Source organism: Marmota flaviventris, chromosome X, assembly GCF_047511675.1.
Source record: "Marmota flaviventris isolate mMarFla1 chromosome X, mMarFla1.hap1, whole genome shotgun sequence".
NCBI lineage: Eukaryota > Metazoa > Chordata > Mammalia > Rodentia > Sciuridae > Marmota > Marmota flaviventris.
Genome location: NC_092518.1, coordinates 8323637 through 8350949, shown reverse-complemented (window position 1 = coordinate 8350949; position 27313 = coordinate 8323637). Strand labels below are relative to the sequence as shown.

The 27313-nt window shown below is 38.8% G+C and overlaps 1 protein-coding gene across 3 annotated transcripts in view; it reads right to left on the bottom strand.

Moving 5' to 3' along the window:
• Window positions 1-27313, bottom strand: part of Ofd1 (OFD1 centriole and centriolar satellite protein) — a 40770-nt gene that overhangs the window by 457 nt on the left and 13000 nt on the right. For 2 of the 3 annotated variants that reach the window (XM_071606121.1, XM_027946522.2), the window contains 17 exons: window positions 25299-25406; window positions 23266-23402; window positions 22766-22939; window positions 20608-20714; window positions 17943-18062; window positions 15954-16027; window positions 15101-15192; window positions 13989-14178; window positions 12746-12876; window positions 11874-11985; window positions 9474-10127; window positions 8757-8883; window positions 7730-7830; window positions 6035-6154; window positions 1674-1831; window positions 552-707; window positions 82-149 (listed from right to left, as the gene is read on the bottom strand). In XM_071606121.1, the coding sequence (XP_071462222.1) occupies window positions 82-149; window positions 552-707; window positions 1674-1831; window positions 6035-6154; window positions 7730-7830; window positions 8757-8883; window positions 9474-10127; window positions 11874-11985; window positions 12746-12876; window positions 13989-14178; window positions 15101-15192; window positions 15954-16027; window positions 17943-18062; window positions 20608-20714; window positions 22766-22939; window positions 23266-23402; window positions 25299-25406 (2629 nt within the window). Of the gene's footprint in view, window positions 1-81; window positions 150-551; window positions 708-1673; window positions 1832-2454; window positions 2628-6034; window positions 6155-7729; window positions 7831-8756; window positions 8884-9473; window positions 10128-11873; window positions 11986-12745; window positions 12877-13988; window positions 14179-15100; window positions 15193-15953; window positions 16028-17942; window positions 18063-20607; window positions 20715-22765; window positions 22940-23265; window positions 23403-25298; window positions 25407-27313 lie in introns of those variants that run through there. The other variant, XM_027946523.2, reaches the window with a different exon arrangement.

Here is a 27313-nt window from a genome sequence, read left to right as displayed (position 1 = left end):
TCAAGTATCTGACCATTTCTGTTGGGCTGACAAAATGAGCACTAATGGTTTGCTAAAGAGCAATGTTTAGGAAAACCATACCTTTCATCCTTGTCACTGGATAGCAGCGTGTCCACTACTGAGCATTCTCTGGTTATCTTTTTTGAGCTCTGACACAAAAGAATTTTGAAATTAGATATGAATTAATTTTATTAAACATTTTGATTTCTCTGAAGTATTTTTGCAATGTTGAGTCTCAAAAGAGTTGACTTTTAAACAGGAAATTTAGCAGCACATCAAAATAAACTGGTATACACTTTCAATACCTATAATTCAATCTTAAAGCAAAATCTCTTCAATGTTCTACCTAAACACAAACTATGAAATTTTGCCAAAAGAGCATAATATATTGAAGGGTTGAGGGCCCATTTGAAGTGTGGATTTTCTGTACTTTTAATTTTTGTCTTCAGTAAAGAAAACAGATTCCTGTCCCTAGGAGTTAAATCACAGAAGCCCTTGGTGCCATCCCCCAACCCCTCTGTCACCTAGATTCCCCTCCAAAGCATAGGCACCTTATCTGCAGATAACTCTTGGTCTTTCCCCTGCTGGATGATTTTCATATATTTCTCTAAAAGATTTTCTCCATGAGTAGATTTGTCTCTCACATCTTGAACAGTCATTTCTAATTCATTTTTCATTTCAATCTTCAGTGATTCTTCAATCATTCTCTATAAAATAGATGGGGGCCCAAAGAGGAAATAGATATATTTCAAAAGTTTTCAGTGTTTAAAAACCATAGTAATATAAACCTGATCCTGTAAAGTAAAACTGGATTCTAGAGTACCATATATAAAAATATATACATAAATATAATTATACCTATAAAATATATATCTTTAAATTAAAGTAACTGCTACCATCAAAGGGAGATGAACATATCCCAATGAAGGAAGGCATTAATTTGCCTAAAGTGTACTGTGCTTTTAGACCCATATTAACCAGGAGTCCAGGGAACATTCATATGGAAGATTAATTTAAGCAAGACTTGGCAAGCATGCTAAATGGCCAGAGTAATCCATCTGCCTAGAACTAAAATCAGGCCACAAAAGGCAAAAAGAGAACTATGGGAATTATGTATGTCTGGAAGCAGTTGGGGCCTGGCACCTGTCTCCCCTGGTTCTTCTAGTCCTAGCTAGCTGACTTAGGAAGCCTCTTCTTTAAACCCCATCTATAAAGGGAAGCTCCACAGCAAAACATAGTCCACCTCATAGCCCTATGAGTTTAAAGATCAGATGAGCATGTATGCAAAAACTGCTTTCAAAAGCCATCCTTGGGCTGGGGTTATGGCTCAGCGGTAGAGTGCTCGCTTAGCACATACGAGGCCCTGGATTCAATCCTCAGCACCACATAAAAATAAATAAAATAAAGGTATTGTGCCCAACTACAACTAAAATAAATAAATAAACAAACATTAACCGCCCCCCCCCCCGCAGCCATCCTTTATCATCACACTCAGAAGGTGTATGCTCTCCAGCCTTTCTCGTGATAGTATGACAAGGAGAGGAGGGGAGGCCTCTTCCATTACCTGCCACTTAGGATTTCTGGACACCACTGGCTCACCTCTGAGCTCCAGGTAACCTTCTGAAGGCATTCAATGGAGAAACTACTACAGAGACCTTAGCCAAATATATTACCCTTCCCTGATCCAGTTTTTCCAGTTCTCTTCGTTCCCTTTCTAGAGCTTCTTGCCGTTCACTCTGCCTTCGTTCTTCTCTTTGCCTTCGTTCTTTCATTTGCTGCTCCCATGATTTTTCATCTTCCTTTTGTTCTCCAAGTTCTTTCTGATCAATACCTAACAGAACATAAAATAGTGAGTAGCTTCCAGCATCAGATTTTCTAACGACTACGGGACTGTTGGATTTCTCGTGGACTGTTGACCTGCTTCAAGCTGCTGCTGTTACACTTTCATGATTTGCAAGCCCCTGCACATTCCTAGCACCTCACCTTTTACTCTCCCCAAGACAAGTATGACTTGACTTCACCATGAAGGACTCCAACTGTCCTCCCTGAGTGCCATGTTTTCTCTTCCTTTACTTATCTCCCTCCTCCAGCCTTTCTCCTGCAATCCTACATTTCTGCCTCTGCATTTGATTTGGATTCCACCCCTATCTTCAGGACCCAGACTGAACCACTAGCCCCTATTTATTTATGCAGCAGTTTCCTAACTCTTTCTTCTTCCCATAAACATATTCAGGTCTCTGATACCCCAAAGAGGACACAACAAACCCCCCACTCTCCCCTGGCTGCTCTAGCCATGTTACACTGTTCAGTCCTTGCTTGCTCTACACTGATGGTGGCCCTTCCTGGTGTTTTAGTGATCACGTCAGCACTGATAATTCCCTTGTCTTTCTCTAGCCCCACACTCTCCCCAGACTCACATGCATGTTTCCAGTGGATTCCCTGACAAAGCATGTGGAAATCCTACAGCATGGGCTTCATCCTGAAGTACTGGTAGCCCTTTAATCATGCCCTTTCTAGGCCAGGAACAGTGGCATATGCTTGTAGTCTCAGCTACTTGGGTGGCCAAGAGACAGGAAGACTGTAGGAGCCCATGACTTTGAAGTCAGATTGGGCAACACATCAAGACCCTGTGTTGTAAAAACAAACAAACAAGCAGACATGCTCTTCTTACTGTCTGTCCATTGGGCCACCAGGGCTGGCAGATTCAAATTCCTCATCCTGGTGCTATAGAGAGGGTCCTTCCTTCTCACCACTTCCAGGGAATACTGAATAATGCAATCAACACTCAACCTGCTGTGAGTTTCAGCACTAGGCATTTCCTGCAGGGAAGCCCTGGATTTGCCTGTAATGTCTCTACTCTGGCAAAGTCCAAACCCGCGACAGTCTAGGGGCAAGAAAAACCTGCCTTCTTCTTCTCAGGCCTACTTCCCATCTACTACTGCCTTTGAGCATGAGAACAATATACGTATGGACACACTCACTGGACCCGAACTGCAGCTGTGTTCTCCACTCTCTGTGCCTTTGCCCCCACCCCATGGTTTCCTTAACCTGAGGCACACCCTTCCCCCAACCCCTGCCTCTCCCACAAAACCACAATGCTGTTTGAGAACCAACTTAAATGCCACCTCCTCTGAGGAGGACAAGTAAGCAGTTCAGCACCTTTCTTGTATAGCTTTGTCAAAAATCACGAGTACTTTTCTCTCCTCCCACTAAGTTCCTTCCCGGCAAGGCCCATGTTTTAATTACTAGTCTGGCCCCTCTCTCCAGCTCCTGGCATAAGTCCCTACATGTCGAAGCTTTAATTAAATCTCAATCCCACAGATGACCATGCTGGTCTTTCTCTTCTAACTCTGGCCCACAACCTACATATTTTTACCCAAGCAATGCCAACAAGCAGAAAAACCCACAGGTTCACTAGAGGACTTCAAAGCTTTTTGCTGTGCCTTGTCCTGAAGTTGTCAGCAGGAACTGAGTTAGTTTTACTAATGGCAGAAAGGCAACATGGGCATCTCTCAATCCTTGCCATGAAATTAAAATATGAGAGCAGGCCATTAATCATTTCCACAGATAGAACTACAGTGTCCTCCTTGCTGGTGAAAGAAAGGTTACTTCTAAATGCTACCACTTTCCTATACACAGTTGTGATCTCAAAATAGGAATGTTGTCTGGGGCCAATTAACAAAGAAGAAAAAGGGCTGCTCTCTGTTCTGGGGTGTATTTTGTAGCTGCAGGGTGGATGCAAAAGCCAGGACAAGAAGCATGTCCACTGGGCACCTCAAAGTCACAAAGTTTCAGGTTCTTCATTTCCCTCTGCTTGAACTAAAGAGGTAAAATGATGAATATAAGAGTATTTCTCAATAACCCAAACAACTGGGGCTGGGGATGTGGCTCAAGCGGTAACGCGCTCGCCTGACATGTGCGGGGCACTGGGTTCGATCCTCAGCACCACATAAAATAAAATAAAGATGTTGTGTCCACGGGGGAGGGGGGAATAACCCAAACAACCATGCTGCTTACTAATTATTTCAAAAACTATTATGATCACCACTGTGTCTCAAGGCAGAACACTTAGTGCTCACTAATTTCCTTTTATTTTGATTTCCTCCCTCACTCAGGCCTGTGTATATGGACACTGCCCCTCATCAGTTGGTACAATTCCTCCTCAGAGCCGCAGTATTGGCTTGCTGACTGCCTGGGTCCCCCAACCCCTAGAAACTCCATGAAGGAAGGGGCTCTGTTTGGTTCACTGCTATATGCCTAGTCTCTAGAGTAGTGCCACAGAGAGATTGCTCTGGATCAATTCTGGTTGAGTGAATGCCTTTCAAAGCAGATTTACTCAGGAGTCAGCAAAATCAACCCTCTTGAAGTCTTGCTTCTTTCAGTACTTCCTCATATGCACTGTGATTTAAATTGAGAAACTGCTAACCAGAGGCTTTGAATATGTTTGGGAAGGACTAAAAGGTAGCTTTACTTGAGACACTTCTTTTCAGGTATGAGGCTTAAGCATTTTGGACTAAGGAGAAAAGGCCCAGGCTGTACTGTTCCCTGATCCCTCCACCAGAGAGGCAGGTGGGTAAGCTGGAGAGACATGGGCAGACAGTTTTCCTCCAGCACCAATTGTTATGGGCCAGGCTATATGGGCAGTGACCAAACAGACTCCATTTTATCCTGAGACTCCATATCATGTAAGAAATGCTTCTCCCATGGGAAAGCCCCGCCTCTGAACCCATTAATAGTTACCTAGCATATCATACTTGGCAACACAAAATAGCAATTCTTATGCAATGTAAAATTGTTCTCTTTGGTTTCCATTTCTCTTGGGCAATGTACCTTGTCAGAGATTGATTATCTACACATTAGTAACCATTCTCTAACTTGTACTGAACTAGGGTCATTTTGACCCACTTCCCTTCTGCTTGCTTGCTGCTATGCTAACCTGGAAAGTCCTGTGGGAAATACCAATGTACATACACAATGCATTGTCTTGCTAACTGCCCAATTCAGCTTCTGTACCTGCTTGCTTGCAGCTATGTCAACCCAGATGCAGTTTTTGCCATTAAATATCCTAAAATGCTCAGGCTTGGGCCTGTTCCTTGCAGAGACATTTATGGGTCCTGTGGGAAATACTTGCCAGCCGGCTGGCTAAATAAAGAGTCTTCAATTTGGACAAAACTGGGACTTGGTGTGTTTTCTGAGCGACCTGCCCCACAACACAATCACCTTAGTGTTATCAGCTTTCCCCAAGACTGAAATATAGTTTTTAGGTTCTAATCTCTTAAGACATAATGGAAGCAACCAGATAGAAAAATAATAATATTAAAATGTTACAATCACATAAAGATAGAGAACGTGAGTTGACCATTGTTTCAGTTGTTCAACATTGTTTCCCAAGATGCTAAGGCTCCTACGGAATGATTTTTGCAGAAGTGTATGATGGAAAAGTGTAACTGTTCTGTCAGACTCAGAACAGGTAAAAAAATACATTTTTAAAAAGCAACTCTCCTGAGCCAGGGCTAGAGTTGTGGCTCAGTGGTAGAGCGCTTGCCTAGCATGCATGAGGCACTAAGTTCAATCCCTGGCACCACATAAACAAATAAAATAAAGATATTATGTCCATCTAAGACTAAAAAAAAAAAAAGGCAACTCTCCTGAGCCGGGCGCAGTGGTGCACACCTTTAATCTCAGAGGCTTGGGAGGCTGAGACAGGAGAATCGCGAGTTCAAAGCCAGCCTCAGTAACTGCGAGGCACTAAGAAACTCAGTGTGACCCCATCTCTAAATAAAATACAAAATAGGGCTGGGGATGTGACTCAGTGGTCGAGTACCCCGAGTTCAATCCCCAGTACCCCACCAAAAACAAACAACAAACAAACAACAAAAAAACGCCATCAACAATGATAACACTCCAACTTTAAGACTGAGTAAGTTATGCTTATAAAATCCTTCAATGATATAGGAAATAATTTATATAGCACAGAGGCTGGCATTCAATATATGGCTGTGCTAACTGCTAGTTTAAAACAAGAAAAACTTACTTGAGTTATGATGTGGGACAGGTCTTGTAGGCAGAGTAGCTGCAGCAGCATCCACATGAGGCATATCACCAGCAGGGTGTAACCCATCTGCTTCAAACTGTCTTGACCTGTTCCCTGCATCTATGGGAGGTACAAGCAATTGTGTCATGAGTCCTTAAGTAATAGGAGAAGGGAGGGGAGGGCAGGGCAGGGGGATTAAACCATGGAACACATGAACTATAGCTAAAGTGACTAGGGGAGCCCTGCCTACAGGATTCTAATAATTTTTTTTTTTTTTTTAACTTGCAATCTTCCTGCCTCAGCCTCCCACATGTTTTTTTTTTTTTCTTTTTTGGTACTAGGGATTGAACCTAGAAGTGCTTAACCATGAGCCACATCCCCAGCCCTTTTTTATTTTGAGGCAGGGTCTTGCTAAGTTGCTGAGGTTGGCTTTGAACTTGCGATCCTCCTGCCTCAGCCTCCTCAATTGCTGGGATTTACAGGCACACACCACTGTGGCTGGCCAGGATTCTAACAAATTCTCAGTCACTTGCCAACATATTTACTTTTTGAGGCAGTTTTTGTTTTTATTTTGCAGTGTTAGTGATTGGGCCCAAAGGGTTCTTATACTTTAAAGAATTAAATTTGCTGGGGCTGGGGTTGTGGCTCAGCGGTGGAGCGCTTGCCTAGCATGCTTGAGGTGCTAGGTTCGATCCTCAGTACCACATAAAAAATAAATAAATTAATTAAATAAGTGTATTGTGTCAACCTACAACTAAAAATATTTTTTTAAAAAAGTTTTTTAGCTGTAGTTGGACACAATACCTTTATTTTACTTATTTTATGTGGTGCTGAGGATTGAACCCAGTGCCTCGCATGTACTAGGCAAGCACTCTCTTGCTGAGCCACAACCCCAACCCCTAAAAAATAAATGTTAAAAAAAAAAAAAAAAAGAATTAAATTTGTTTACAAAATTGGATTCATTACCTAGCAGGAAAATCAATCCGTTTTAAGAGTTCACTTGATTGATGATAAACCATTTCCATTCAATTTAAATATTGAAGATTCAACTGGCCAGTTAAAAGAACTTCACAAAATTTACTAAGTATCTCATTTAATGGTTCAAAATATGATATTTTCAGATTTGATGATAAGTTTGATAAGGTTAAATGATAGATTGTATACAAGTAGATTTCTCAAGCTGGAGAAAGCCTCAGAAAAGATGGACCCTACATCCTATTTTATACTTATAAAGTGGACTATGTGGTGAGACAGTCCAAGAAAAGGCTGTAGCCAGGACATCTCTTCCTGGACTCTTATTTTAATATTCTTTTACCTCCATTCTTTTACTAAGGATGGGATTTTCTTAATCTAAACAGTCAACATCTTTATATTCCATAAAATTTTTTAAAAAACCTACTTATTTTAAACCTGAGATAATCCCAAAGTGGGTAAATTAAGTATTCATTTATGGGCTTAAGCCTGTAACCTCAAAATGATGAGTCATCCTGAAATTTTTAAAAAGAGAACTCAGCTGAACCCCTGAAAATCTTCATGACAGAAAAATGAGGATATATATATCCATGTTTTTGGTCTTATCACAAAATAAAAATGTCCTAGTTTGTAATTACTTTGCTTATAATAATGGTTGTTTCAGTAAAACTAAACTTTCTACAATTTTAACTTATAAAAACCCGTACTTATATTTGAACTTACATTCAAAAGATGATTCAAATTCCTCATTATCCTTAAAAGCTAGCTTGTCCAGATTCGAAAATTCACTTTTTTCTTGAATTTCAGTCTGTTTCTGATGAAGACTGGATTGGAAGAATAAAATTCATGAATGTGAATTCTTAGTAATGTTAAAACCTAACAGCAGAGGATGACAAAAAGCTGTCTGTGACTCAAAAAAATAATTTAAAAAATTCATTTTTCTATGGCTTATTAAAATATAGCCCTAGTGCACTGAGTACTCACCAGGCATAAGGTATTGTTCTCTTAGTTTTCTAATAACCACAAGAGACAACCTTTCATACAGCACCAGCTCAAACCAACTGAAGATACAATTCCATGAGCCTGTGTGTGTCAAATTGTACTAACTCAGGGTATGTGTGGGTCTGGTCTTTCCTTTTGCCTTTATTACAAGACAGTACAATATTTTAAAAAATTAAATGCCCTAGGTCCATGATAGGTACATGTAAGTTTTCAACTTTATACAGGAGAACTACATAAACATCAGGTGCCCAGGCTCAAACCCGAAACTAAGGAGTCAAATTTCCTACTGTGGGGACCAGGCACGGATGGGAGTCCTGCCCCCACTGACCTAATTTCCAAAACCATCCACTTCCTCCTGCTTCAATAATCATATTCTAGAACCCACTATCACTTCGTAATTTGTTTTAATGATACATAAATCAGAACCTTATCTGTTTACATTTAAATGTCATTTTTTAAAAATGGCTTTTTAATGATGTATGAAATTGTTCCAACTTTAAAAATAGTTAGTTGTTTTGACAAATTTCAGACATCTCTTTATACATCATGCCTATTCACAGAACTTGCAAGGTATTACATAACATTCCCCCCGGGTATTCAGATGATTATCAAAGATCACACATGATTTTACAATCTGACTACAAATTCTATAGTATCACATCATCTTTAAGATCTCCTTAAAAAAAAAAAAGGGCCGAGACAGCAGGTAACATGATTCAAATGAAGCCCATCAAACAATGGTACATACCTGGCCTTCTGTTCTGGAGGGCTGGAGGAGGAAGGGGCAGAGAGGCTATGCCCAGATTCCACGGGTGATGGCTGGGACATTCTGTCAGGACAAGAATTGGGGGAAGCAAGAAGTGATTTGCCCACACCTACAAGGCAGAAGGAATCAGGGCAAGAATATTAAAAATTGCATGAAGAAGACACCAACGTAGATTTTAAAAAGCTCTATTAGTGAAAATAGGTTATCATCTCTGAATATGAGTATGATGTTTCAGATCGTAAAGGCAACAATTTGAACACTTAAATTATAACTCTCGAGTTAATACTAAAATGTACAAAACTGACCAGCAGCAAAGGAATGGCCACTCTCACCCCCTGAACACCTCTACATGCTAAGTGAACACTAGATCTTGACTTTTTTTTTTGGCTGTATTGGGATTGCACCCAGGCAGGGCCTTGTGCATGCTACATCCCCAGCCTTATCTCAACATCCTTTATGACACTGATTCCCATAACAACCCTGGGACATGGGAGGGATGCCACTATTATTAACCAGGAGATGGTAGGTTCAGAGCAATCACAGCTGCTCCAGCAAGGGCTCCCCCAGGCTCACTGCTACATGTGCTATCTACCGTTTCCTGCTGTCTAGGGCCTGTATAAATATTCAAGAAAGACATCCCATGATGACCAGGTCTGCCCAACTCCCAAGCATCCTGTGACCCTTTGGATAGTAGCTTACCTTCCAAATACATTTCATTATTGAGGCTTCTTCTTGCTTTTGGAAGGGGCGTGGAGGAGAGACGTCTGGAAGAAGTACTCTTGCGTGCCCGCGAAGCTGTGCTGCCTGTCTGTGCCTCAGAGGCGGCACTCTTTTCCTCGTTAGGTGTGCCCACCTGAGGCTGCCCAGAGAAAACTCTGTCCTCTGCCAACATCCGTCTTTCTGGGTGCTCAGGGATAACTCGGTCCTCTGTAAAAGCACATCTTTCCAGGGAGCTAGAAGTGACAGTTTTGAGGGTTCCCCGTAAGTGCGAAGACGGTGGACTCTTTGCTAGTGGTGAGCTCTTAACCGGGTTTCGAAGAACTCTTCGATGGTAATCTCTGAAAGCTTTCTCCAAGCGTTCGGCCTCTTGCTCTAGCTCTTTTACCCTGGCTTTTGTACTAGCTACAAACTCAAGGTCAGAGTCTGGGGAACCAGCCTCTTTTCCTGTATTTGGATAACCTGTGATTCTTGGTACAACTGCAACTGCCGTAACCTTCTCCTGTCCAAGAGGGCTGTTTGAGAAATCCCTGCTTGTATCACAACTGTGAGGCACCATCTTGCCATTTATTAGCCCACTCACAGACCGATGGCTCAGAGACTGCTTTGGGTTGCGGTACACTTCATTCTCCAGGGCTGCAGATTATAAAAAGGTAATTTGAGAAATGAGGACAAAAGGCAGTAAGCAAAATTAAAATATACTTGAGAATAAAGGGCAAACTTCACATTAAACAACTTCTGAGGCCACGGTAAGAACTGTTAACATTTGTTGAGAGCTTATATGTACCAGTCACAGATTCATGTGTGTTCCTTTATAATATAAGATAGAATTTCACAATCCTTTATGCATGATTTTGAAAGCCAAAAAGCTCTAAGAATTAAAAAATCTATTTACAATTTATTTGGTGGCAAAGTACAACTAGATTTGAATTCATTTGGTTGAAAAGCTTGACCCGTACCAATGTAAACTCATTCATAATCTTTATTAATCCCAACCAGCATAAATATTCATAGATTTGACTTCAAAGTAATTAATGTGCTTCACAATAGGATGTGGGTCCAGAATTTCCAGGGCTGTAGCAAAATTCACAGCATATGGTCGAGTTTCAGATAAGGGAAAAGAATTTCATTCATGACAACACTATGGCCAAGGAATTCTCACTGCTCCCATTTACAGATGGGGGTTGGAGGCTGGATCACACAGTTAGCAAGTTTTAGAACCACTGGGATTTCCTAAAGCAAAGCCAGTGCATGTACCAGCTCCTCTCCTACAATGCCTCCCTATGATGCTATGAGACAGAAGCTTGCAATAGACAATACATGTATGCAGAAGGGCTTTATGCTCAGTGAATTTTTTTTCGTTATTCAAGACTTCTATGAGTTTTGCTCTAGATACTGCGGCAAACAGAATTGCTAAGCAAAAATGAGAAATAGGAAAAAGTAGAGAGATGGAAATAAAATTAGTGAAGGTAGAAAGTACTAGGGACTGATAGGGAAAGATTGCAAGTGGGAAGCAAGGAAGGCTCAGACCAAAGGGACCATGAGAAACCAGCTGAACTGGTAACACATACACACTTTGAGTTTGAAAGCAACTGGAAAATAAAGTATCTAAGCTTCAATATCCTTCTTAGGAACAAGGGACAGATATGCATCCACAGAGAAGGCATTTTAATGAAAGAGCAGGAACTATTTTCAGAGTGTCTTTTATGTCCCATGAGCTGAATTGGGACCCATCTCATTTCATCTTTGTTTACTATGGCCTGGTAGGTATTATCATCCTCATTACAAATGGGGGAACTGAGGCCCAAGAAAGTTAGAGCACTGTACCCAAAATCAAACAATTACCTTCAAAATTGGGGTCCAAAACAAAACAATTCTTTAAAAGAGCAGCAGTGTTCTTTTTGCCAAGCCAACCTGCTTCTCCCATATATTTATATACATTTCTGTTAAGGAATATGTAAAACTACTGAAGAGCCAATCAATCTTATCAGGGTAACAAAAAAAGGAATGCCTATGATGGATTTGGGGACTTCTGTGTTACCACCACAACTTTTCTATTTGGGGCACCTGTGAAAGCCACTCATTCTGGTGATCAGCTGGTATTTCTGAGATAAAAAAGTTTACTTCAAGGAATGTACACTTTTTTTTTTTTGGCAGTGCTGCGTATGGAACCCAGGACCTCATACACGCTAGGCAAGTTCTCTACCACCAAGCCACACCCCCACTGTAGGATGATACTTATTCCTATGAACCACCCCCCCCCCCACCCCCCGCGAAATACAAGAAATACTATGTGGTTAATAAATTACAATCATTACATTTCCACAAATGTCAGAAGCTTTACATGCACAGAAATATTTATGGTTTAAAAACATCTCTAACCTGTCTGAGTGTGTTTCAGTTGCAATTTTAAATCACCAACTTGAATATTTAACCTCTTTACAGAAGCATCATAATCTAATATCTGGGCCTTTAGCTGTGCAGAATGTTCAATCTGAAAAGATTCAGAGAAGAAAAAGAAATCAATGTAGAACACATCACAGCTTGCTTCAAAAGGAAAAAAAAAATCTCTTATTGTGCTTATCCTCTTATTTTTTGCCAATTCTGGGAAGCTTTATACCAAGTAATCAATGGGTCTCTGTTTAAAAAAAAACAAAACAAAAAAAAACGAACACAACACACAAATGAATTTTTCACTACCTTTTTCATTCAAAGAACAGCTACTTTAGGGCATGCAGGCTGAAATCAGAAAGACACAAGTGAACATTTGTGAGTCTCAGGGTGGGAATCAAGACACTAACATGGTACTATCATGCACTCAGAAAATTTTGTTTGAGTTAGCTTTTATTTCAATTATGAAAGACAGTTATGAATATGAAGTCATATAATCACTAGAGAATTTTCTCAGATGAGAAAGAACCCTTTATCATATTCAGAGGGTAATTTTTTTGTTGTTGTGGTTTTTTTTTTTGCTTTTTGTAGTACTGGAGATTAAACCTTGGGGTGATCTACCAATGAGCTACACCCCCAGCTCTTTTATTTTACTTTGAGAAAGGAACTAAGATGCCCAGGCTGGCCTTGAACTTGCAATTCTCCTGCCTCAGCCTCCTAAGTAGCTGACATTATAGATGTGTGCTACTGCAACCAGCTTGAGAGTTAAAAGATCTGATCTCTGCTGGTGTGGCTTGTGCAAAGTTTAGGTATCTATAAAGTAGACTGGTGTAACACTGGCATGAGTGAAGAACAATACTCACTTCACTTTGCAGCTGTTTTTGCAGAACTTGTCTATGAGTTTCAAACTCTTTATGCTCAAGTGCTATAGTACTTTCTGCTTTCTTCAATTCTTTCTGAAGAACCAGAAGCTCAGGAGACGGCTGAGCTATGCCTAAGAAGGTAGAAAAATTCTGGTCATTATCAACTTTATTTCACTTAACAAAAGTAGCTAAAGAGATTTTAAATTGTTTCCTTTCTTTGTACTCATGCAGTTAATATTCTATCAATTCCATTAGTAGACCGAGACCAATCCTGATTCACAAGCTTCAGAACAAAAGAATTTAATAAATGTTACCACACTTTATTACTCTTGGAGTTTTATTGTAAGTGAAAGAATTCTTTCAAATCCTTGAATTATTGAAAGCCTGCCTCTATCCTCTGCCATGCACACAAGGCCTAGAAGAAGCTCTCCAGCCGTCTACCCAATGATGACTAACTACTTTAAGCTCTCATTCGACCTGAGCAACTGTCAGTGAGTTGGGGTCCAGGCAGAAAGCAAACAGATGTTTAGGTGGGTCACTTTATGCAAGGTAACCAAAAAGGATAGTGTGGTTCACTGGACTTAGAAACAGGGTCATATTGTTAGCTCCCCCTTGGGCCTGGAGGGCCAGGGAAGGAAGACACTCACAGAACTAGATAGAGTGAGTGGGCACAGGTGCAGAGCACTGATGAGAGGCTACCCATAGGTACACTGAACCTCGCTAAGCTGACAGGAGCAGTGGGTAGTCTAGGGCCGCTGTACAGAAGTTGGGGTGGCAGTGGGATATCAACAAACTCGACCTTCTCTTCCTTCCTCCAAGTGCTTGTTGCAGTCCCCAGTGTCAAAACCCAATTGGCAGTCACCCGTGATACCACCCAGAAAGGCAGCACAGCTTAAAAAAAAAATGTTCCTCCTCCTTTTTTTTTTTTTTTAATATTTATTTATTTATTTTAGTTTTCAGTGGACACAACATCTTTGTTTGTATGTGGTGCTGAGGATCGAACCCGGGCCGCACGCATGCCAGGCGAGCGCGCTACCACTTGAGCCACATCCCCAGTCCCAAAAAATGTTCCTTCTTAAAGTGACACTGCTATGCAACAGCAAGCAATGGAATTCCAATGCCAGAATCTTATCAAATCTACCCAAGTTATGCCTGTTTTATAGACACAATGCAGAGTTTCTTAACACTGACCTAATGTCAATTACAGAAATAGGTAAATCAGAAAAAGAAAAAAAGGACATACGATTTAGGAGATTCAAATTTTCATTCTTATTCTCTTCCAGTTGTTGTTTAAGTACTTTATTTTGTGCCTGAAGTTCTAGCTTCTCTTCTTTTAGTACTGAGTAATCATTCATCTCTTTAATCTTTTCATTCAGCAAGTGGTTTTGTTGTGTTATTGTCAAAAACTGGGCTTTGACAGACTCTAATTCAAGCTTAAATGAAAAAAGAAAATTTACATTTGAATGATTTTATTACAAAAGTCAAAGCCAGAAGACTGAGTTAGGCTATGCATTACAACTTAGAGGTTGAGTTCTCTCCAACCATAAGACCTAACTATGGTAAAAAAAGTCATTTTCTATACTAGAGTTGGAACAAGGTAAGTTCATAAATTCTATCTATAGACCCTAGAAAGCCAGTGCTTCTGAGGAAAGTTATCACTCTATTTTCCCAGTGCAACCAGGACCCAGCGACAATCACACACATTGTAGCAATACATCTTTACTATGAGAGGTGAGACAGTAGTAATCTCTCACTTGCTGTGAAGTGTTTTCCTTTCCTTGGTATAATATATCTGATATTAAGATATAGAAGCCTACAATACTGTCAAATAAATCATCATGGTTACAAAAGCAAATTTTATATACAGAATATACTTCACCTAAAGTTCCAGTTCTACCTTGCCAAAAGCAAGCATACCAGTGAACAGAAGTAACAGTGGCATGCGAAAAACATGCCTCATTTTGTTTTAATTTGGAAGATAATGATATAATGATAGGAATTTTTACCTGCTGCTAATGGGATAGAAGGGGCTGAGGTAGAACAGATATGTATTAGTTATATGCTATGGGCTAGATGCATAAGTTAGCTCACTGAATTCCCTCAAAAACCATATGATGTGGGAAATATCCTAAAGTCTAAGTGAGAAACAGATTTGCACAGAACTCTAGGACCCAAAGCTCTTTCTTCACTTCTTTATGGGACTTTGAAATGAAGAAATATTGAATTAACTTCAGTCATCACCTTCTTGGTCCTAGAATAATCAGGCCAAACCTATCCAGATAAGATATGTATGCCTAAAACTAAAATTTCATGTACTGCCTAAAGTCTGCTTCAAAAAAAGGGGATAACAATTACCTCAAGTTCTTTTATACGATTTATAGATTGACTTAGTTCTTCCTTTTTTGAATTAAAAGCTATGAGCTCCTCTTGCAAATGAATAGCTTTTTCTGAAAGAAAACGCCCAGCAATTAAACAATGTTTTCCTAATGAATCCAAAAGACATTTAATAATTTAAGGCAGTCTGCCAGACCTAATGACCATTATTTCATAAATAAAAATAGCAGATGTAGGAGTAAAAATTTAGTGGGCAAGAAATAAACCCTTTACCCAGTTCTGATTTACTCTGAAGAAACTGTTTGAAATTTCCATCAAAAGTTCAACTTCTTGATACAATTTCCTGGGTGTACACTGAAATGAAAAATATCTGAAAATTCTAAAATTATTCAACTTCCACAGTCTTGGATCAATGTAAATGAGGTTTCATAAGGTTGAATGTCAAGTAAAAATACCATATGGTGTCAAAATATATTAGAAGAAAAAAACAAAAACCTTGGTCACAGAGGACAGAGAAGTTAAAAATTTCCATAAGTAAAATCTAAAGTCTCTCATGGTTAAGAGTAATGTTTACCAGGTGGCAATAAGTTGCTGTCACCTTCTTGATAATCACAGATCAAAATATATTGAAATAAAATCAGATATAGTACTAAAGATATGATAGTGATCTTTGTGAATATACAAAATGTTAAACATGAAGATTTCCAAAAAGACAGTGAAGGACAATGATTATTTTAAAAATTTTATAAAACTAGAAAGACAAAAAATGTAATTCTATAGAAATTTTTAGAATATACAACAGACCCTACTCAGGAAACTAACAGACTACATCAGAACTGAAAAATAAAACCCCTCCCTGCTCCCCAAGAGTCACCTTTATTCCTCCTTTCATCTTCAATCAGTCTGTTAGTTCTATTGATGTATTCATCCTTTAGTTCAAGTTGATACCTGAGAATCAGAATGACTAAAAATGAGTTTCTTGTCATCTCCCCAGGAGGACTGCTATGAATGTAAGAGATCATCTCTGGCACAGAGCACCTAAGGGTGCTGAACATGACAATGTTAAACTTCAAAGTCTCTCAGCATTAAGGCCAGGGATGTGAATTCTAAACATAAAAGGTCAGGTAAAAACCCTGCCTTAATTCTGTAAATTGGGTCCCAAAACTCAGTCGCACAAAATGAAGGATGTTAACTGGAGATTACTGCAATCAATCACTTTCAATTAGTCTCGACTAGCATAGACAGCAAAGAAGTAAACTAAATTAAACCTGCAAAGCACACAACAAACCAACTCGCCAGTGATAACAAGGCAGTTATTTCTGATCCACCTGCTCCATCTTCCCAACCCCAATCAGAATAAGCACTCTGCCCTCAGGCTCTAAGCATAGTATTGAGAGACCCCCAACAGCATTACATCCAGATCAGTGATACCAAAAGGCACATTTTCATGGAGTTTTACCTATCTTCACCAGCCATTACCAGTTGCATTCCTGGTTCAGAGATGCGAGAGCAAAGAAACATTCTCCAAACTCCCACACTTGCCAAAGTCACAAAATATACCAAAATGATACCACACAGTTCCCTGTCTCCTATGTAAAATCAATATACATGCTTTTCTTCATGTTCAACAACTTCGGACACTTTGGTGCTTCCTATTTTAGTAAATGAGCTAACAAAATATGTGGAGAAACTATCATTTCAAAGATGGGCTGGGGAAATAGCTCAGTTGGTAGAGTGCTTGCCTCGAATGCACAGGGCCCTGGGTTCAATCTCCAGGACCCCCCCGCCACACACACAAAAAAACAGTTGGAAATCTGCTGTATTTTTTAAACAGAATTCATTTAAAGAACAACTACAAGAAGCCTTTGTAAACACTATATTAGAGATTACTGATGACAAATTATGGGCAAGGTGGTAAAAAGAGCCCAATGATTAAGAAAAACCTCAAGCAGCTATGTTGAATTGTCTCCTTGCTACATGTTTACTCAATAAATACTCACCAAACAGTTATGTGCCAATTGTAATACCACCCCTGAGCAAAGTTATCGCATGGGTGTAATGTCCTGGCACTAAAATAGCATTTATTAGTACACAAGATTCAGGCTACAGAAAACTCAAAGTAACCACAGGTGCCCATAATTTCCTTCTTCCTATCACTTTTTGCTTCATTTTAAAAATTCTGACATAGCAGAATCTTAAAGGAATATAAAACATGTTCATGGACAAATTCGATAATCTCTAAGTAGAATAATTTCTAAATCATCAAAAATTTCTACTTTAGTGGCAGTATGAGTAAGGTAAAGGCAAAGGTAACTAAAAGTGATTATAATTCCAATTTTGTAGCTGATCAGCAATATAAGCTGAGCAAGTCAGAAGGTGCCTTCAGAATAAAGCAAATGACAGGCCTTCAACAACTGTTAGAAAAACCATGAGTAAGAAGGGCAGAGGATGTAACTTTCTATTTCATATTATTTTGCCTTGGTACCAGGGATAGAACCCCAGGGCCTTGCACATGCTAGGCAAGCATTCTACCATCAAGCTATATCCCCAGCACCCGTTTTCTAAGAAAACTGAGATGTCTCACTTAATTGCTCAGGCTGGCCTTGAACTCGCAATCCTCCTGCCTCAGCCTCCCAAGTAGCTGGGACTACAGTCATGCACCACCATACCTGGCTTATGTGTGTTTTAAAAACTATTCTAACTTGAGTACTCATGAGAAAGGATTAGTCAATTGGAAAAAAAAAGGACATTTTTTAAAAATACTAAATTTAGTCATAAAATGTCAGTTTTATCTTTTTCATCAGCATTTGCAACATCTCCACCAACTTAATTCAAACATTATTTCTTTAAAAATGCCAATTACTTTAGAAGTTCATTCTTGAGCTTTTGATCATAGCTCTCTTCAATACTCTTTATATTCTGTTCTCGTCTCTTAAGTGCTTCAGCAGTACTTTTATTTTTTTCTTCTTGCAGTTTCTGGGTCCTGAAATTAACAAAAATATACAAAGCAAAAAAACTATAATATCTGAGGATAACAAATTTAAGAAAAAAATAAGACATATTTATAGTTCAACAGACAAACTCTTTTGTAGTGCTCACTACTGGAAAGTAAAAGCAAAGAGCCAAAAGTTCTCCCTATATTTACAAACTGACCTAGTTACTGTGCATCAGAACTAGCAAAGGGAGCTGCACAATGGCACCTGGCTAGGGGAGTGGGAGAGTCAAGACCAAGGTAGTTTCTCAAAGAAGGTAATTAACACTTAAAAAACCAGTTACAGTGGGTTATATATTCACTTTTGGGGGGGGAAATGGAACCACCGTTTAACCCAGCTATACCACTCCTTGGTTTATACCCAAAGGACTTAAAATCAGCATACTATAGTGACGCAGCCACATCAATGTTTATAGTAAGCAGCTCAATTCACAATAGTGAGACTATGGAACCAACCTAGGTGTTCCCCCAATAGATGAATGGATAAAGGAAATATGTTATATATGCTCAATGGAATATTACTCAGCTTTAAAGAAGAGTAAAATTATGGAATTTGCCAGTCAATGGTTGGAGTTGGAGAATATCATGCTAAGCAAAATAAGCCAATCCCACAAAACCAAAGGCCAAATGTTTTCTCTAATATGCAGATGCTAATTCACAGTTAGGCCCCCCGGGGGGGGGGGGGGGGTGTGTGCACTAGGGAAGATTAGGTAGAAGGAAGTGATGGGAGGAGAGGGGAGGGATGTGGGGATAGGATAGGAAAGAGAGTAGAATGAAAAGACATTATTACCGTATGTATATATGTGACTACATGACCAATATGATTCTGTAACATGTGCACTCAGAAAAATGAGAAATTAAATCCCATCTATGTATATCAAAGTGCATAAGTGCATTCTATTGTCATGTATAACTAATTAAAACAAATTTAAAAAATTAAAAACCTGGTTATAACTGATAAACAGCTGTAACCAACTTAGCTGGATAGAATAATGATATTATTAGTTACAAAGTTAAAAAACTTGTTACTGTGCTCATGGGCTTATCTCTTCTATAGTATGTTTCTAAAAACCACAAACACAAGTTTAGTGCTTGTCTCTTCTATAATATTGTCTCTAACTGTGGGATCTAATCCATTAGCCCAGAGATAATAAAGGTATATTTGTATTTATAATTTATTTTTATTAAAAACAGTGTTTTTAAAAATTTTTTTAATTGTAGATGGACACAATACCTTTATTTTATTTATTTATTTATATGTGGTGCTGAGGATCGAACCCAGTGCCTCACACATGCCTGATGAGTGCAATACCACTGAGCCACAACCTTAGCCCCAGGTAGATTTGTATTATCATTTAATAATCTATCAATTGAATACTGAAGAGTGTGTCAAAAGAGCAAGACAGAGTGATCAGAGCTTTCAAATGCTAAAGAGTCATCTCCTTGTATGATTTTACTCAACATGGTCTTCATAGTGAGACCTTAAGTTAATAGTAATGCCAATACTTGAGTCAACTGGTGGGGTTCACAAGTACCACTGAGCATACTACAGAACCCTGACCGGTCCAAGAACACAGGAAAGGCTCCACGTATTAGCTCCCTCTGCTGGCTGATTTGGAAAGGCACAGTACAGTGAACTACATTTACTTCACTTAGATGCTTAGAAAGGAAGGGTGGAGGAAGCGGAGGTAAAGAAATAACTATAGGGGCTGGGGTACAGCTCAGTGGTAGAGCACTCGTCCAGCACACGAAAGGCCCTGGTTTAATCCCCAGCTAAAAAAAAGGGTTTATATAATCATGAACTCCCTCTGCCCAAATTTTGTTCCTTTTCTCTCTTTTGATCAATTTACCTCTTCAGTATTGCTGCAAAGAGAGTAAGGTAGATAGAGAAATAAAATGAATTTAGCCTACAGAAGTGAGAAAACAACATTAATGAAGAGGGAGACAATTTCCTCAATGTACTAAGATTCCTAGATTATCTACAAGTATTAATAGCAGACTCCAAATGGGGAAAAAAGTTATTGCAGCTTGTTATCAATCCCATGTTAAGATTTAAAAGATGAAACACTGTGAACATTTAGGAAAAGTAATTTTAACACATACATTTTGAGATACAGTTTCACCTAGTACAAATCAAGTCAGATTGCCTATTTCCTTTCCTGAGTACACAACAGGGAAATACGGAAGGTCTGGATATCTGGGATTCACAACATTCATTAAACTACCAGACTTGAATGAATGAATGAGTAACTGCAAAAACATACCATGTGTTCAAGAATTATTACCTTCTCCAAAGTATCTGTCTGGTCTTATGGCAGCCTGATGATGGTGTTTTATCCTGTTTTTCACCTTAAGGTCTAATATTTCATAAGCAAAACCCTAGTCTTTCTCTTAACTTGTACCTTTTAAAGCTACGTAATATCACCTTTATAACCAAGAAATCTACTTGCAATTAACATTAGAATATGTGGATATATACACTTGTAAATCTTTTTCACCTCATTCTGAATATCCAAAATTAACATACATTACTTACAATTCAAAAGCATCAACTTTTTCCTTCAGCTTTGCTTCTCTGCCTCTTAGCAGATCTATATCTTTTAGTAGAAGCTGCCTTTGAGCATAAATTTCTTTTGCTTCAGTCTGTATAGGAAAACATTAATTTTTAGCAAGCAAGCAAAAGAAAATAGACTGAAACTCATACACCGCTTTCTAAACTCCAGAAAACAATGAAAGTACAGACATTCCTGGTGACAATTTCACCTTTGATAGATTTCATCTCAAGGTATGTTTGTTCTATTTGTATAAAAATTACTTCCCCAATGACTGCTAAACTATATTACCCTATATTTCTAATATCCCTTGTCTAATTAGTTCTTTATTATCTGTCAGTCCCTTATTTAAAATTTGAATAAGTTCTTCAAGCAAGAAAAAACTTAAACAAATGTACACTCAGCAATGAAACTCCCCAAAGAGTAGAATCCCATGGTAACTTGCTGATGGTGGAGCCATCTGAATGTTTCAGTTCATGGGTCATTCTGACTCGGTGCAAGTTCATATGAACTTCCAAATGAATGGGCCATCCTTCCACTTACAAGTTCACTGAACAAGGATATACCATTTGCCAATCAAATGTCAAGCAGTGTACTAGAAGCTGGACATAAAAAGGCAGACAGAGTTCCCATCTTTAAGAATCTCATAACTTGGTCAAGAAGAGAGACAGTCACATGAGGATGTGATGATCTTAAAGCTGAAATACATGAGAACTATACGGGAATGAGGCCTGAACGAGTTATTCATTGGGAGTTAGGAAAGACATAATGAGGTGACATTCATGCTTAGGCTCTGAAGGACAGAATGGTCAAAGAAACGGAAGTAGACAGCATTCCAGGTGAAAAAAATAAAGGCACAATGTTTTAATGTGAATGGCAATCTTCCTCAATACCCTCAGATCATAAGTAAATGGGAATTTAGTCAGTTACCTGTCTATAAAAGGAACCTGTTAGTCTTAAACCCAATCCAGTATCTTAAAAATCTGTGCTTCCAACATTTATTATTACAGCCCAATTCTCAAGAAATGCTGCACAGAATTGTAGAGGGAATCCACCTAGTACTAAATAACAGGGGCCTAAAGACAAGCCTGATGCCAGGGTGGACCCTATCCTACTTGTCTCCTGACAACAGCAGTTCTGGATGCACACTGGAAACAGTTTTGCAAATCCAGACTGGCCTAAGACATGACCTTAAGAAAGGAACATGTTTTCCTAAAGAAGCAGATCCAATCCCTCCTACAGACACACATTCCTGCCATTCCTTAACTTCACCTCCTGTCCCATCACTTTCCCCGTTTTCCTGCATGGATGACCTTGTAGCCCTGGATGACTCTGCTCCAAGGACTTTCACCTTTGCTCACTTCTGTAGCTTCCTCTGATGGCTGCACACTGCATTTTGTTTCTAGTCTCCACCTGAAACCTCACCTTGCAACTCTGAACACTTGGTCTACCTTTCTTCCACCTACCAGTCTCTCTGGCCTATTCTTTGGATCACTTCAAGAATGCTTCATAGCCCTCCCTTTTCCCCTAGGTCAGAAGCCACCAATTATCCTGACTCCCTTCACCACCCAGTAGAGTCACAAGATTTTAATTCAACAGGCTGCCTTTCTCAAGTCAATTAAATTAAGCTCTGCACAAACGCCTCTGTTTCTATCTTCACCAAAAGGCATAGAAAAATAAAGGTGCTCATAAATTATAAACCCTCTAGAGAACTAGAATAGAAAACTCACCTCCAAGCACATGTTTTGGTCTCTCTCACTTACAGGCTCCTGTTTCAGCTGGGTCTTGGGCAACACAAACCAGTCCTCCCTGCTTTAAATAGCTGCTCCCCTTTACCCACGCAAACGTCTACCTGAGCCTCTCCTTGAACTCCTACCTAACCCTACACTGTGCCTGAGAAGATGAGTGTCTCCATCTCAGAGTGGATGTTCACCCTGCAACTCTTTCCTATCTGCCATCTGGGAGGAAAAAGTCTCTGTAGCTTGACAAGGCTGGTGCTTCCATTTGCACCCTTGGTCATGGTCCTAACTACTTATCTAGGGCCTTGTTCCATCAACTGTCCCCACCTTGTTTCTCGCTCTTGAACCAACCTACCAACAGCTGCAGGAAATAGCCACATGGTAAACTACTTTCAAATATTACCTCCTGGTGCTTCTGAATTCTTTCAAGAGCATTCTTTGAGCGAGAAATGAGGGCTTCATTTTTTGCATGATAAGTCCTCTTAAATTCGTTTCGGAACTCAGATAATTCCTTCTCGTACTTCCTTTTCTCATCCATTTTAAGTTTTGCTATTTCAGTTTCTTTAAAATACTTCCACTGCAAATTGATCACAAAAAAATAAAAAATACAGTTACTATCCTAAGGAAATAGTAACAAATTCTTTTAATGGTTAGGTTTAACATTAATGTTCTGTCCAAACTATAATATACTTAGTTTTATTCATTTTATTCAATAACTGTACCTGTAGGAGTCAGTCAAAAGGCATGAACCAATGACATCAACTGGAAATAAAAATAATATGCCTAACGGGATAATATCCCAGTCTTTCCAAAAGGTTCTAGATGTTTTCCCCACATACCTAAGACATTAGAAGACAAGCAAAAACATCATGCTTGTTAACAGCAGCAAGAGATGCAGCTTACCTTTTGACCCATCTCTACTCGAAGATGCTGTTCTATTTCTTTTTTATATTCATTTAGCTTCATTTCTAAAGACTCTAGCTTTGGATGCTGAGGATGAGCATTTGCAAACTGATCATCAATAAGCTGAAGCTTCTCAGCTATTAAAAAAACAACACATCAGATTAGGATACATAAACTTGGTCAGGTGTGCAAGAAGCCAAAAACAAATAGTATCAATGTAGGGATGCTGACATTTACATTGAAACATATAAAAAACTTGAGATAGATCAATAACGATATTAAGCAAGTATAATATCAATTTCTTGGTAGACCGTGGGTATGCAAGTGTTCACTGTAAAATGCTGGGGGGGGGGGGCAAAGAGTAAGTCAGAAATTACTGTATTCTTTTTCTAGTTTCTAAGTGCCAAAGCAGACAGCTTTTATTGAACTTTTGATTCAAGTTGACATACACATTTAAAACAGCAACTTAAAAAGAATGAAAGATCATGTATTTCGTCCCCTCCACTTTATAGATAAGGAACAACTGCCCAAATAGTTTAAGGGACTTCCAGAGGGTTAAGCAACTATAGTATAACTGGGACTAAAGCAAGGCCTGTAGCCCTCAAATCAAATATGGAGCAAAATCAGCAACAGAGCAGAGTGCAAATCTGAAGCCTAGAGTACAATCCCACCCCTGTAAGGTCCCAAGAGCACCAAAAAAATCATGCACAGGGGAAATAAGGCTGGCAGAAATAAATAAAAATATCAACAGTATTTATCTCTGACAGGCATATCTTTAGACATGTTTTTCCAGCTACTTTTCTGTATTTTCCAAATGTTCTGTAACTTAAAAAGTCCAAGACACGACCTTCTAGCCATGTGTAGCAACTGAGTACTTGAAATGTGACCAAGCTAAATTGAGATTTGCTTTATGTGTAAAAAATATACTAGATTTCAAAGAATTCACATGTAAAATAAGTGAAGTATCTCATTAATTTTTTTCTATATTGAGTACATGTTGAAATATTTTGGATATGCTGGGTAAATAAAATACATTATTAAAATGAATTTTACCTTTTTTAAAAATTTTATTCTATTTTTTGTACCAGGGATTGAACTCAGGGGTGTTTAACCACAGCCACATCCCCAGCCCTTTTTTTATATTTTACTTAGAGACAGGGTCTAGCTGAGTTGCTTAGGGCCTCACTAGGTTGCTAAGGCTGTCTTTGAACCCTCGATCTTCCTGCCTTAGTCTCCTGAGCTGCTTGGATTACAGGCATGCACCACTATGCCTGGCCCATTTTACTTTGTAAATGTAGCTACTAGAAAATTTAAAATTACATATGTGGCTCATGCTATCAGACAGTACTGCTTTATAATGTGTTTCTAATGAAATGAAACCTACACTTATTTAAAGGCTTACTCATACAATACAGTTTTTACAAATTATGAATTTTTTATCTTCTTACAAGGTAAGAAGGACGGACTAAGAAGCTGATTGAGTGCATCAGTTTAAATAGCTGTTTTCCATCACTAATAAGTACCAAACTAAAGGACAGGATGGTATTGCAGAAATGCTGTATAGTGACAAAAGGTCTAGATCATGGACTGGAAAAATTGGAGTTCTTACCCAGTCTGGGAGTTTCCAATTGCTCTTTCTTTGAAGACCTTGGATTCTTCAACTACAAAGGGAAGTGATGGACCAATGATATCTCTAGTCATTGGCAAAGCAAATACTCTATGACGGTCCAACTCAATGGCTGTAGTATAAAGCTAGTCAACAAGCAAGGAAGAACCTCCCAGTTAAGAGAGGTTAAACCCAACAAACAAGGAAGAAGGTGGACCTTGGGATCCCTGCATGATTTTGGCATTCATGATAGAGAACATGACTAGAGAGCAATTTCTGGTCCCTTCCAGCAACATGATTCCAAAAGAAATGAATTTCCTTGTCACCTACAGGTTCCATCTCTCCAGTTCAAGGAAGAACCATACAATATGAGGTCATTTCCTTTATTCCAAAAGAAAACAACAAAAATTAAGAAGGCTATAATTACCAAGTGAGTCTTTGTTAGGACATGTTGAACTTGTCTGAGTTTCCATATCACAAGTCTCTTTAGCTTGATGATATTCTGCCAATTCTTTCAAGAAATTAATAAGAAAACCTAGAAAACACCAACATATAGTTTTCTTTCAGAACTTTCATTCAACCATTCCTCAGTTATTCAGTTACTCTTTACCCAATCTTGGCTTTATAATGTCAACATTTTTTACATGTATCTTTTAAATTTTTTTTTTAAATATTTATTTTTTAGTTTTTCAGCAGACACAGCATCTTTGTTTGTATGTGGTGCTGAGGATTGAACCCGGGCCGCAAGCATGCCAGGCGAGCGCGTTACCGCTTGAGCCACATCCCCAGCCCTAATTTATTTTTTTAAAATTTTTTTTTTTAGTTGTTGATAGATCTTTATTTTATTTATTTATATATGGTGCTGAGAATTGAACCCAGTGCCTCACATATGCCAGGCAAGTGTGCTACCGCTGAGCCCCAGCCCCAGCCCCTTTAAAAATGATTGAAGAGTATGCATTTACAGACATATAACAATGAATCCTACTATTATATATAATAGTGTGCCAATATATGGGAAAAAAAATTTCTAAGAAAATGTCTTTCCAAACATGATATAAAACCTAGAAGGAATAAGGAAATTTATCAATATAACCATATGAAATTTAAAAATATATATGGCATGAAATAAATTCAAAGGACAAATGTCATATTGGAAATTTCAGTGCTTATATATATTCAAAATGCATATGTCCTTTAACCTAGTCATTCTACTTCCATGAATTTATACAGCTGGATTCTCTTTCACAAAGGCACAAAGGGTGCACACTGATCACTTTTAATGGCAAAAAAAACAAAAAGCCCTCATGAACTGTATCTCCATCAACAGGGAGTTAAATACTTTCATGAAAAATAATCAGTTTAAATATACCATGGTAGATACTTGAAAAGACTCATGATTCTGCATCCACTAAGTTACAGGTCTTTCTTTCCTGCTTGGTTTTAAAATTCGACTCCTATACTTTTAGCTTCCCTTACATAGGCAGAATCACCCCAAATTTTCAACTTCTTATGAAGTGTTCATCCCAAACCCCATGTAACAATCACATAGCTGGGCTACTTGATGTGTCACAAACCACTGCATGTACTGGCCACATTGCCTTAGTGTGAAATCTTTAATCATTATTTCTCCTCAGAAATTCCAGGTCAGTTATTTCTTTGGAAAGAACTGTTTTTTCTTCCATAATATGTTTAGGATTTTTAAGTTTTGAAAACTTGTGATACAAAAACTTAATGACATTCACTGATGTTTGCTTAAACCCAAGGCTCCCCTTTCTAATCCACAAAAACATCTTTCTCTCAGGAAAGCTTTCTTCCACTAAAAACATACTTGACTAATCTTCAGAGATGTGCTATTCCACTGGAGTATTTCTAGTGCAGTTACCTTTCCTCAGGTTGGTGGTACTCTTCACAGGCCTCTGATAAGTCCCCCTCTTCCTCTGCCCCCTCTCAGCACACAGTGAACCTCTAAGGGTTTGCCTCCCCTACTTACTGATTCAATCATTTGCTTGTATCAGCATGGACTCACTGATATTTTATAATTCACTTTTGTTTAGATAATCCAGAATTTCATTTTGTTGCACAAATTGTTCCAGCTTTGGCCTTTGGGAACCCTTTCACTGTGGAATTTTTTAAAAAGCACTTCCTTATAATCTGGCATTATAAGATGCTCCAGGCTCATCTTGTATATTTTCTGCTTTAGTTCTAAAATCAGCCATTTCTCCAAGGAGTCCTGGTTCCTTTTACTAAGGAATGGTAAGAAAAAAAAAAAAAAAAAAAAAACTTCCCCAAACAGGGCACTAGTGTGCTTGCTCACTGTTACTGGAGTATCTGCTTCTAGGCCCTCCCAGCTGACACAGCAAGAGAATAAAGCCATGTATGTTAAAGCATGTATAAACACATTTCTGAAAACTTTTGTATATAGCATCTGTATCTATATTAAGC